The sequence below is a fragment of the Tupaia chinensis genome, unplaced genomic scaffold, assembly GCF_000334495.1.
Source record: "Tupaia chinensis unplaced genomic scaffold, TupChi_1.0 Scaffold000617_2, whole genome shotgun sequence".
NCBI lineage: Eukaryota > Metazoa > Chordata > Mammalia > Scandentia > Tupaiidae > Tupaia > Tupaia belangeri.
In genome coordinates this window covers 1,999,752-2,011,583 of record NW_006160137.1, presented here as the reverse complement: position 1 = coordinate 2,011,583, position 11,832 = coordinate 1,999,752, and the positions used below count along the sequence as shown (strand labels likewise).

General features: G+C 44.1%; 1 protein-coding gene across 1 annotated transcript in view; it reads right to left on the bottom strand.

The window, feature by feature from the left end:
• The window catches only part of GPD1L (glycerol-3-phosphate dehydrogenase 1 like), a 40,428-nt gene that overhangs the window by 9,901 nt on the left and 18,695 nt on the right, over positions 1-11,832 (bottom strand). Inside the window, exons 4-6 of the mRNA XM_014591779.2 lie at positions 10,460-10,600; positions 7,713-7,851; positions 755-867 (exon numbers count right to left, since the gene is read on the bottom strand). Coding sequence (XP_014447265.1) covers positions 755-867; positions 7,713-7,851; positions 10,460-10,600 — 393 coding nt within the window. The remainder of the gene's footprint in view (positions 1-754; positions 868-7,712; positions 7,852-10,459; positions 10,601-11,832) is intronic.

Below are 11,832 nucleotides of genomic sequence, written 5' to 3'. Positions count from 1 at the left end.
TGGAAATGAATCAAACAGCATTTGTTTTTGCGCCAGAGAGACAGAGAGACAGAAAGTGGGAAATCACCCTTAGGGAAAACTGGCCATGCCGCAATCCCTTCTCTTCCATTCTCCTCTCAGGATTTTGGCCACACAGCACATGTGCCCATCCTGAGTTTCAAGCCACCAGGTCTAGGCCTCAAGCCGCAGCCGACCATGTGGGAGTCCAGCGAAGTAATCACTACGCCACCTGCTGGCCCCTTCATCTTACTCTTAAAAGCCACTGACCAATAGAGGCTGTTTCTTTCATTTGATTGTTTCCCTAATAGGACAAATACAGAACTATTCTTAGGAAACTCTCTGTCAGCAGCAGACTATTATTCCTTTAAAAAACATGGCCAATCAAACCAGTAGAGTGGCATAAATTAGGGAAGTAAGCTCCTGCCCCTTCTCAGGACAACACGAATGAATAAAACCATCTGCTCCTGAGTAAAACCCTACAGTCGGGGTCCTCTTGATCCGCCCCAGGTATTTATTTAGACTGCCAACTTCCCCCCAAAGGGCAAAACATCCCAATCCTCCCATAAGTATAAGTAAAAGATAACGGAGTAAAAGAGGAACTTGACACCCCCACACCCCAAAGGCTGCTGCAGCAGGAAGTTATAAACAAGGCTCCCGATTCACTATTCTCCCCTGGAGTCAGTACAGGGACACACACTGCCCATTCTTCAGGGTCACGCCTCTCCTGGGGGAGACATGACGAGGCTGACTTTACCTTCAGAGCACCACAGAGTTCAACGGTGTCCGCGTCATCAACCACAGTAATTCGGAAATTCGGGGTCTGCAGAAGCTCTTTGAAGAGAAGCCCATGTTCCATGACTTTGCTGCCTGTGGAAAGGTTAGAACACAAGAAAATGAACAAGCCTGTAAAGCTTCATTTTTTTTTTTTTTGAGAGGTTTTTGCTATAGGGTGAGTGCACTCTCCAGAGCGACCGAGAGAGACAGAAATGGAGAAACCCCCCCCCGCCCCGGGGGGGGGGTGGCCACGCCGCAATCCCTTCTCCTTCATTTTCCTCTCGGGATCTTGGGCATGCACGTACACCCGCCCGGTGTGAGTTTAAGCCACCGGGTCTGGGACTCAAACTGCGGTCAACTCCATGGGAGTCCAGTGATGAAGCCCATTAAACCACCTGCTGGTCCCCATAAAGCTTAATTTTCATACCCAATAGTTTAAAATAACTTTTTTCTTTTCTTTTTTTTTTTTTAGAGAGGTTTTTGCTATAGGGTGCATGTGCTTGCCAGAAAGACAGAGAGACAGAAAGCAAGAAATCACCCCCCTGCTCCGAGGATGGCCATGCTGCAATCCCTTCTCCTCCATTCTCCTCTTGGGATCTTGGGTATGCATGCATGTGTGCCTGGTTTGAGTTTAAGCCACTGGGTCCAGGACTCAAACTGTGTTCGACTACATGGGAATCCAACGACATAGCCATTACGCCAACTGCTAGTCCCTAAAATAACTTTTTTCTTATTAGAACAGTAACATGTTCGTTATTGAAAAATTTAGAAAATGCATAGGAATGGAAATAAGAAATGAAACCATCTCACAATTCCGCTATAGATCATCATTTACAATTTGTGGTACATCTTTAATTTACTGAAATGAATGTAAATAGTTTTTCTTAAAATTGGGATTATAACGTGTATGTGGTTTTCATGCTCTGCTTTCCCTAAATTAAGGAAGATGGAAACGAATCAAACAGCACTTGTTTTTGCTCCAGATATATTTTCTTCCTTTGGGACAGTGCCTGACATGTGACAGATGCTTAGTAGCTTTCACGCTTTTTTTTTTTTTTTTTTTGAGACCTTTCGTTAAAAAGCAAATGCAAACAAACAAAAATAAAACCTTATGCAGAAAGCCTGATACGGAATCTGCTCTGGTTGGTGGGGTGTAGGAAAGGGCTTGTGAATCCACCCACCTCAGTCTCAGCTCGAGGAAGGTTCTGAAAAGGACTGTGAGACTTGTCAGCCAAGTGCTGGCTCTCAAATCAGTGTCACCAGACAGAGATGCCAGGAAGCACACTGTGGCCCATCAGACCTGGGCACTGCCTGCCTCCAGGTAGACCAGCTGCCCCTGAGCTCATCTGCACATGATGTTCACCTAAGGATTTTAAAGGCATTTGGCCCAGGGGTCTGACCATAGCACCTCACTAAGACGCATTTCTCTGCAAGGCAGACCGACATGGAGAGGCTTCTGGTTCAAGGCTGGAGACCTCCCTGAATATAATGGGCCTCTGCCTATGACTTGAGCTGGTAGAGGATAGGGGACAGATAGAGGAGACTCTGTCAGGGGTGCAGTATCTTTCTCTTTCTCCCTCTTTCTCTCACTCATAGAATAAATAAAAACAAAAACACCAAACCTAGACCACAGTTCAGATCCATCAAATCACAATCTATCTCTGGGGCCAGCAGGTGGCAGAGAGGTTGAGGTGAATCAACACAGCCAACTGAGCAGTTTGAGTCCCAGACCCAGTGGCTTGAAAGTCATGCCAGGCCAGCGTGCGTGTGTGCCCCAAATCCTGAGAGTGGAGAAGAGCTGTGTGGCTATACCCCTGGGGTGTGATTTCTCACTTTCCATATCTCTCTCGCTTTGGCGAGTGCGTACACCCTACAACAAACACTTTAAACATTTGTTTGTATAGTCTCTGCAGTGGGATAGGCATCAACAGTTTGTGAAGCTCCCTAGGTGATTCTAACGGCAGTTAAGTTTGCAAACCTCCGATTTCACCTCCTTTAGACCTAGTTTCCTCATGAGTAAAAATACTGTGGCCCTGGGGCCAGCAGGGGGCATGCGGTTGGAGCGCTGGACTCTCACATGGCCGACTGTGGTTTGAGTCCCAGACCTGGTGGTTTGCTTTCTCACTTTCTCTCTGTCTCTCTGTGGTAAATGCACATGCCGTATAGCAAACTAAAAATGAAATATATATAAAAAAATAATAAATAAGTAAAATAATTCTTTAAAAAACAAAGCAAAATACCTTGGCACTTTCAGGATTATGGTGAGGTTAGTTAAGAATCAGGTATGAACACAATCAGGTACAGCAAGTGCTCAATGATCCCGAATAATAATGACGGAATCAGGTGGCACATGCATGCCTATGACTATAATTCTCTCCACTTACAGACATGGAAACAGAGGCCATGAGGTCTCCTGCTGGCCCACCATCACAGCTAGGAGGAGGTTGAGCCCATACACTAACCCCTATCTGCTCTGGCTCCGGGGCCCAGCTTCTGACTGTCCATGCCAACCTGCCTTCTAGTGGTGAGAAGAGAGAGGACAAACAGACATACGACACAAGTAGAGCTACAAACTTCCAATGCAGAAAAAGGCAGGACTGTCAGGCATTCATATTATAGCCAGAGGTGATACAATAGCCATGGTCAAATAATCCAGGGCTGGGGTCAGCAGTTGGCATAATGGCTATGTCACTGGACTCCCAAGTAGTCAACTGCAGTTTAAGTCCTGGACCCGGTGGCTTAAACTCACGCTAGGCAGGCATGCGTGCGTGCCCAAGATCCTGAGAGGAGAATGGAAGAGAAGGGGTTGGGCTATCTGCCATGGGGGAAGTGAATAAATACACTTAAGAAAGAGAAACAGGGGCCAGAGATTACTCTCGGTTTTACAGACAGGCATTTTCAACAAGGATTATCAGTATATAGGATTGAGCTAGGACTAGTTGATAATCTTTGGGGTAAAATAAAAGTAATTATTGGGTTGTCAGAAAAAATCATGGTGTATTTTTCTATGCAAAAATGTGTCATGACTTTTCTGATGACCTAATATATAACATTTTCACAGGCTACAATAAGATTGCAGAGAGGGGCCAACAGGTGGCATGGTGGTTAAGGGTGCTGGACTCCCACATGGCCGACTATGGTTTGAGCTCCAGACCTGGAGCCTTGCTTTCTCACATTCCCTCGCTCTCTCTCACTTTGTCCTTCTCTGGTCAAATTAAAATAAATAAAATAATGAAATAAAGTTAAATAAAATAATTGTTTAAAAAAAGATTGCAGATGAATAAAATACTTAACTGTGAAAAATATGTATATATGCATGAGTGCATACATAAATATATTCATATATATGAACACACACATACATGTACTAGCATATACACACACAAATTTTGTTCTGGAAGGATATTTAAAAACTGCTAGCAGTGAATTCTTCTGGGAAGAGGAAATTGTGTGGGAAATGACTTATTTTAAATCTCATTTTCTACCTTCTCATACTGTTCAATTTCTTTTTACCTGCATTTTCATCACTTTGGTAAATATATTATTTCTCCAAAATATATTATTTCTGACAAAGAAATGCCTTAAGCGTCCGAGTATATAAAATTGCCAGTGGAATACTGTGCATGAAAATATATGTTAATAATCTTTGAAAGCTGCTGGTTACATACGAAATGAAAAACAATTATAGAACAACACAGGTTGAGTATCTGTCATCCAAAATGCTTGGGACCAGAGGTGTTAAGGATTGGGGAATATTTGCATACACATAATAAGAGAGTTCAGGAAGAAGACGGAAAGCCTAAACACAAAATTCATTTAAGCTTCGCATGTTCCTGACACACATAGCCAGAAAAAAAAGGACATATAGCAAAATTATTAAACAAAATGAAAAAGCCTAAAATGAACATGTACCCACCACCGAGGCTTTCTTTTGGCTATCTCCACTTTTCATAATAGTGAAATAAAATGTCTGTATAAAAAAAATAAATGAAGGGAAAGTGTAAAAGATTAAAAAAATGCCCTAACTTATGAGCAAGTCTAAGAATTAGGATGTCCCTCATCCTGTACACCCCCACGGCCAACAAAGTCTGACCTCTCTCAGGGCTCACCTTTACAAAGAGAAATGTCAAAGAGAAACGATTCGTACTGCCTGCATGTTTGACCAGGTAGAAGTAAGTTCTACAAGGGTAGCTAAAACTTAAAACTTTTGCAAAGCATCTGAAAACAACAATATCACACTTCCAACAATGCATCCTTTAATGTGGTACAAGGGTAGTTCAGAATTCTCAAGGTCCGTGAGACCAGCAGGTGGCGTAATGGCTATGTCACTGGACTCCCAGATTTGAGTCCTGACTTAACTGTGAAAAATATGTATATATGCATGAGTGCATACATAAATATATTCATATATATGAACACACACATACATGTACTAGCATATACACACACAAATTTTGTTCTGGAAGGATATTTAAAAACTGCTAGCAGTGAATTCTTCTGGGAAGAGGAAATTGTGTGGGAAATGACTTATTTTAAATCTCATTTTCTACCTTCTCATACTGTTCAATTTCTTTTTACCTGCATTTTCATCACTTTGGTAAATATATTATTTCTCCAAAATATATTATTTCTGACAAAGAAATGCCTTAAGCGTCCGAGTATATAAAATTGCCAGTGGAATACTGTGCATGAAAATATATGTTAATAATCTTTGAAAGCTGCTGGTTACATACGAAATGAAAAACAATTATAGAACAACACAGGTTGAGTATCTGTCATCCAAAATGCTTGGGACCAGAGGTGTTAAGGATTGGGGAATATTTGCATACACATAATAAGAGAGTTCAGGAAGAAGACGGAAAGCCTAAACACAAAATTCATTTAAGCTTCGCATGTTCCTGACACACATAGCCAGAAAAAAAAGGACATATAGCAAAATTATTAAACAAAATGAAAAAGCCTAAAATGAACATGTACCCACCACCGAGGCTTTCTTTTGGCTATCTCCACTTTTCATAATAGTGAAATAAAATGTCTGTATAAAAAAAATAAATGAAGGGAAAGTGTAAAAGATTAAAAAAATGCCCTAACTTATGAGCAAGTCTAAGAATTAGGATGTCCCTCATCCTGTACACCCCCACGGCCAACAAAGTCTGACCTCTCTCAGGGCTCACCTTTACAAAGAGAAATGTCAAAGAGAAACGATTCGTACTGCCTGCATGTTTGACCAGGTAGAAGTAAGTTCTACAAGGGTAGCTAAAACTTAAAACTTTTGCAAAGCATCTGAAAACAACAATATCACACTTCCAACAATGCATCCTTTAATGTGGTACAAGGGTAGTTCAGAATTCTCAAGGTCCGTGAGACCAGCAGGTGGCGTAATGGCTATGTCACTGGACTCCCAGATTTGAGTCCTGGACCCAGTGGCTTAAAACTCATGCAGGGCCTTGTGCCTACCAAAGATCTCCAGAGGGAAACGGAGAAGAAAAGATTAGGGCGTGGCCATTCCGGGTGGGGGGTGGGGGGTGATTTCTCACTTTCTGTCTCTGTCTTTCTCTGTCTCTCTGGTGAGCACATGTATTCTATAGCAAAAATCTCTCTTAAAAAAATAAAAATTCTCACATCAATGTAAAAATAATGTCTCTACTCCATAACGTAAATGTAGGCAAAGCGGAGGCTGGCAGGTGGTGTAGTGGTTAAGGCGCTGGAGCTCCACACGGCTGACTGTGGTTTGAGTACCGAACCTGGAGGTTTGCTTTTTCACTTTTTCTCTTTCTCTCTCTGGCCAAACTTAATAGTAATAATAATAACAAGAAATACAATTTTAAAAATAATTCTTTTTATTAAAAAAAAATAAAAGAGCGGGAAAACCTTTCTATTTTAAGAAACAGGAAGCCCACATTCATGCTTGGGTTTCATATTAAGGTCTGATCTTGCGGCAGGTAATTGAGTTCTCTGAGCAATGGGCTTATTCACCTGAAATTGGAGCTTATTCCCACTAAATTCAAGGTTTCACTGGAATCAATGGGGATTTGTGAGTAAAGAAAAGCTGGGCTCTGGGCCAGCAGATGGTGTGGTGGTTAAGGAAGTGGACTCCCACATGGCTGACTGTGGATCGAGTCCTAGACCTGGTGGTTTGAAAAATCACACCAGGCATGCATGCCCAAAATCCCGACAGGAGAATGGAGAAGGAATTGGTGCGGCCATCCTCCCTGGAGGGTGATTTCTCACTTTCCCTCTCTGTCTGTCTCCATCTGTCTCTCGCTCTCTCTCGCTAGTGAGTACATGCTCCCTATAGCAAAAACTTAAAAAGAAGAAAAAATAAAATAAATAAAAAAGAAAAAAAAAAGAAAAGCTGGGTTCTGGCCAGCCCATAGAACCATGGTTAAGTGCTGGGTATTGGCAACTGGATCCCTCATGGCAGATGACAGTTTGAATCCCAGTCTCAGAAACTGGGAGCATGTGTGTGTGTGTGTGTGGGTGTGCGTGCGCCTTAGATCCTGAAGGGATGAAGAAAGGGCGAAAAGGGCATAGAGACATGACCATGCCCCATTGGGGGGTACATTCTTTCTCTCTTTGACAATAAAAACAATAATCAAAGAAAAAAACAGAAAGGAAAACAGGATTCTAAGGCCAGGGGTCTCCTGCCACAGGTCTAACGACACTGACTTTTGGTGTAAACACAAAAAGGATGATTCATTATTGCATCTGGGAGAGTCAGAATGACCCCCTTGGCTTCACATTCATTCTGGAGATTGTTGAAACTTCAGTTCCACAGACTGGGCTCCTGACATAAAATCTCCACTCCCCCAAACGCCCAGCTCAGGAATGATAAGAGAGGCATTAAAGAGTCCCCTACAGGAAATACTAGAAATGGAAAATGCCCAGGTAAAAACACCAAGCGCCCAGGCGCCGGTGCCCCTCCTGGCAGCCCTTACCGATGGTGGTCTCACAGAACTTCTCCGCGGCCACCTCGTTGGCGATGTTGGCGCCCATCAGCACGCTGATGTCAATGCCCATCTTCTCACGGATGATGTCGGAAATGAGCTTCAGGCCCTCGGGGCCCTCATCTATGCCCTGCCAAGGAGTCGGGAAGTTAGGGAAAAGCAAGCCGTCAATGAGAAGAGACCCAAGATCATTGCTTTATAAGTCATCTAGATTCAGACAGCCAACCGCAGGTGCAAACTGAAAGATACCTCTTAAAGAAGAGTAGACATATAGTCCACATATGTACTGTTTAAAGGTAACGAGATGAAAAGCGTAAAATGAACATGTACCCAGCAGCCAGGGTAAGATACAGAACTTGACTGATACCACTGAAAACCCGTGTGTCTCTCCCTGAGTTCATCCTCCCTCCACCTTCCTTCTCTCCAGGAGGAAGCATTATCCCTGGTGCTGTATGCATCGCTCCCTTAATAGCAAGTTGTATCATGATGCTTGTTTTTGAGCCTGTAAAGTATCTGTCCTGTTCATCTGGGCCATGCTGGTTGGTACAATGCTATTACAGTCACCCATGCAGGGGCTGGTGGAGGGTGCTGGACTCCCACATGGCCGACCATGGTTCAAATCCCAGACCTGGTGATTTCCTTTCTCACTTTCTCTCTCTCTCTCTGGTCAAATTGGAAAATAATAATAATGATAAATAAAGTTTTTGAGCCTGTAAAGTATCTGTCCTGTTCATCTGGGCCATGCTGGTTGGTACAATGCTATTACAGTCACCCATGCAGGGGCTGGTGGAGGGTGCTGGACTCCCACATGGCCGACCATGGTTCAAATCCCAGACCTGGTGATTTCCTTTCTCACTTTCTCTCTCTCTCTCTGGTCAAATTGGAAAATAATAATAATGATAAATAAAGTTAAATAAAGTGATTCTTTAAAAAAAAAAAAGGGGACTCATCCATGCAGCTGTGTGAATGTCTATTTTGTTCCTGTTCATTGTTGCGTAGTATTCCAAAATAAACTTCCCCAACTATTGCTGACTGACATTTGGGTTGCTCTCGTTTGCTTCCATACACATTCATTTATGAACATCCTTGAACAGTCTCCCTATGGGAGTCTTAGATTTTTGATGACATGGACCCCACCCCTGGCAGTGTGAACGTTATGGACTCATTATCAGAATATCATATGCATAAAACAAAAAAAGTTAAGATTACCTAGGAAGTCAATTTTACTGAAGTCAACTTTACTGAAACACAGTTACCAAAATACTTGTAAAATTGATGATAAAGAGGGGCAGGGACCAGCAGATGGAGTAAGGGTTACGTTGCTGGACTCTGACATAGTTGACTATAGTTTGAGTCTTGGACCTGGTGGCTTAAACCTCAGGCCAGGCACATGTCTACATGTGCTCAAGATCCTGAGAAGAGAATGGATGAGAACGAATTGCGGCGTGGTCATCCTCCCGGGGGGTGATTTCTCGTTTTCTGTCTCTCTGTCTCTCCAGTGAGCACATGGGCCCTATAGCAAAAATCTCTTAAAAAAAAAAAAAGATGATAAAACCATATATGCACTCTTTTTATTAACACAGTTAGAAAAAGATGTTATCTGATCTTGGGGAAAGTGACCTATTCTCTAAGGCTTGGCTTATTCATGTGTAACTAGGGGTCATTCCTGTTCTAATTTTTGGATCTCACTGAAACCAATGAGGATCCAAATACTAGCATTTGTAAGTAAAGAGAAGGTGGGTTCTCAGGCCAGAGACCCCCACCAGAGATGTAGCAGGTCTAATAATCACCTCAGTTTCCAAGTAGGAGTGAGCAGAAATGACTACCTTGGGATTCATGAGAACTCCTATCAGTGCAATAAAAGTCCCAGCGACTTCTGTCAACAGTAGGGACGGCAGGGCCTATGGTACCGTATAGAAACTCTGGCTGAAGCCTACATTCCTGGCAGAAGGAAATGCTCATTTTCCATAGAAGTTAAAATAAATAAACAGGTGGGACCAGCAATGGCATAGTGGCTAAGTCACTGGGCTCCCAAGTAGTCGACTATGGTTTAAATCCTGGACGCGGCAGCTTAAAACTCACGCCAGGCACATATGTGTGTGTGCCCAAAATCCTGAGAGGAGAATGGAGGAGAAGGCATTGCGGTATGGCCACCTCCCGGGGAGGGGGGGTTGATTTCTTGCTTTCTGTCTCTGTCTCTCCAGTGAGTGCACGTACCCCATAGCAAAAAAAAAATCTGGAATAAAATGCAAGTTTCCCCCCTACATTTATGTGTATGGATATCCTGAATTCTAGCTATAGACTTTATGGGTGGTTTGCAGACTTCTGGTTAAAATGACAACTTTAGGGTATATGCCTGGGGATGGAAACTACTGGTGATTAATTTCCCAGCTCAGGTAAATCTCTGGTGACTTCCAGACCTCAGGCTGACCCCCGCAGAGGGGACTGGAAGGTTCAACAGCACCGTTCCTCAGGAGAAGCCTGTCCTCACATCACCACTGTGGCCAACTTGCCATGGCCCAACGCAGCTCAATCTCGAAATGCAGCTAAACCAGGCTTGTGGGGTGTGCAGTTTATTACCTTTCAGGCATCTTTAAAAACACAAACAGACAAAAAAGGCCACAACCTCCCTTTCAGCCCCACCCCTCATGCGGATTAAAATGAGAGGCAATGCAGTTTCCTGGGAAGCACTGCTGGTGCCGTGTCCCCCGCGGCCATCAGGGTGGGCACCGAGTTACCTTGATGAGGGTAATTCCCAGAGCTCCCTTGGGCACTCTCCCGGTGATCTCATCACAGATCCTGTGGATGAACTGGTGGGGGATGACAAACACCAGCAGGTCTGCGTCCTGCACGGCCTCGCTGAGGTTGGAGACGGCAACCTGCAACGCAAGGTGGAGGACGGTTACTGGACCAAACCGGTCTCTGCAGACCATTTAGGGGCTGACGCCTGCAGCGCACTGCGCCATGACAATAAAGGATGTGTGGGGTTTGCTCCATCTTCTTCATTCAGGACACGGGGGCTGTGGGTTCTGCCTCTGTCACCAGTTGGACAAATGCCTTGCCCTCTCCACCCCTTAGTTTCCTTATCTGTTAAAGGCAGTCCTGGGGCGCTCAGGTGGCATGGTGGTTAAGGGTGCTGGATGGACATCATATGGCTAACTGTGGTTCAAGTCCCGGACCTGGTGGCTTGCTTGTTTACTTTCCCTCTCTCCCTCACTCTGTCACTCTCTGGTCAATTTTTTAAAAAGAATTATTTATTTAATTTTATTTATTCATTCATTTATTTTCATTTGACCACAGAAAGACACACAGAGAGAAGGAAAGTGAGAAAGCAAGCCACCAGGTCTGAAACTCGAACTGTGGTCAACCATGTGGGAGTGGCCCACTCTCCGGTCAAATAAAAATAAGTAAATTAATTAATTAAATAAAGTTAGATAAAAATTTTTAAGAATTATTTTGTTTACTTATTTTAATTTGACCAGAGAGGTTCAGAGAGAGAGAGAGAGGAAGTGAGAAAGAAAGTCGCCAGGCGTGGGACTCAAACCATGGTTGGCCATGTGGGAGCCCAGCACCCTTATCACACCACCCACGGCCCCAAGTTAAATAAAATACAAAAGGATAATAAGTTTTTTTTAAAAAAGGCAGTCCTATCACTGCTGGGCTGTTCTCTGTTGCTTTCTGACCACCCTCACCCCCTTCTCTCTCTCTCCGTTCACCCCATTTTCTGTCCTTCTGTGTCCCATTCCGGTCCTCAGGAGGCTGCTTTCCATGGACGGGTTACCTTGGGCTCTCTGGCTCTGTGGCTTCCAGCTGGCTTCAGCCAATGAGGAGCGCTGTCAGATCAGAGGTGGGAGAGAGCAGCCTCCTCGGCCCTGCAGCCCAGATCCCTTCGCTGGGGTTCTGGTTTGTTCTACAGAAGCACCTCCAGTCTGGCAGCCCTCCTCAGGCTGGTGTGGTACCACATTCTGTCCCTTGCCCTTCAGGAAGGGTAATGGCTTCTGGCAGTTGCTGATCTCTGGGCACCTCACCAGTCCCTGTCATTCCCTCACCCCACCTGCAGCTCTGTAAATAGTCCCACATTTCACTCTCCTTGGGCAACCCCGCAGCAGGA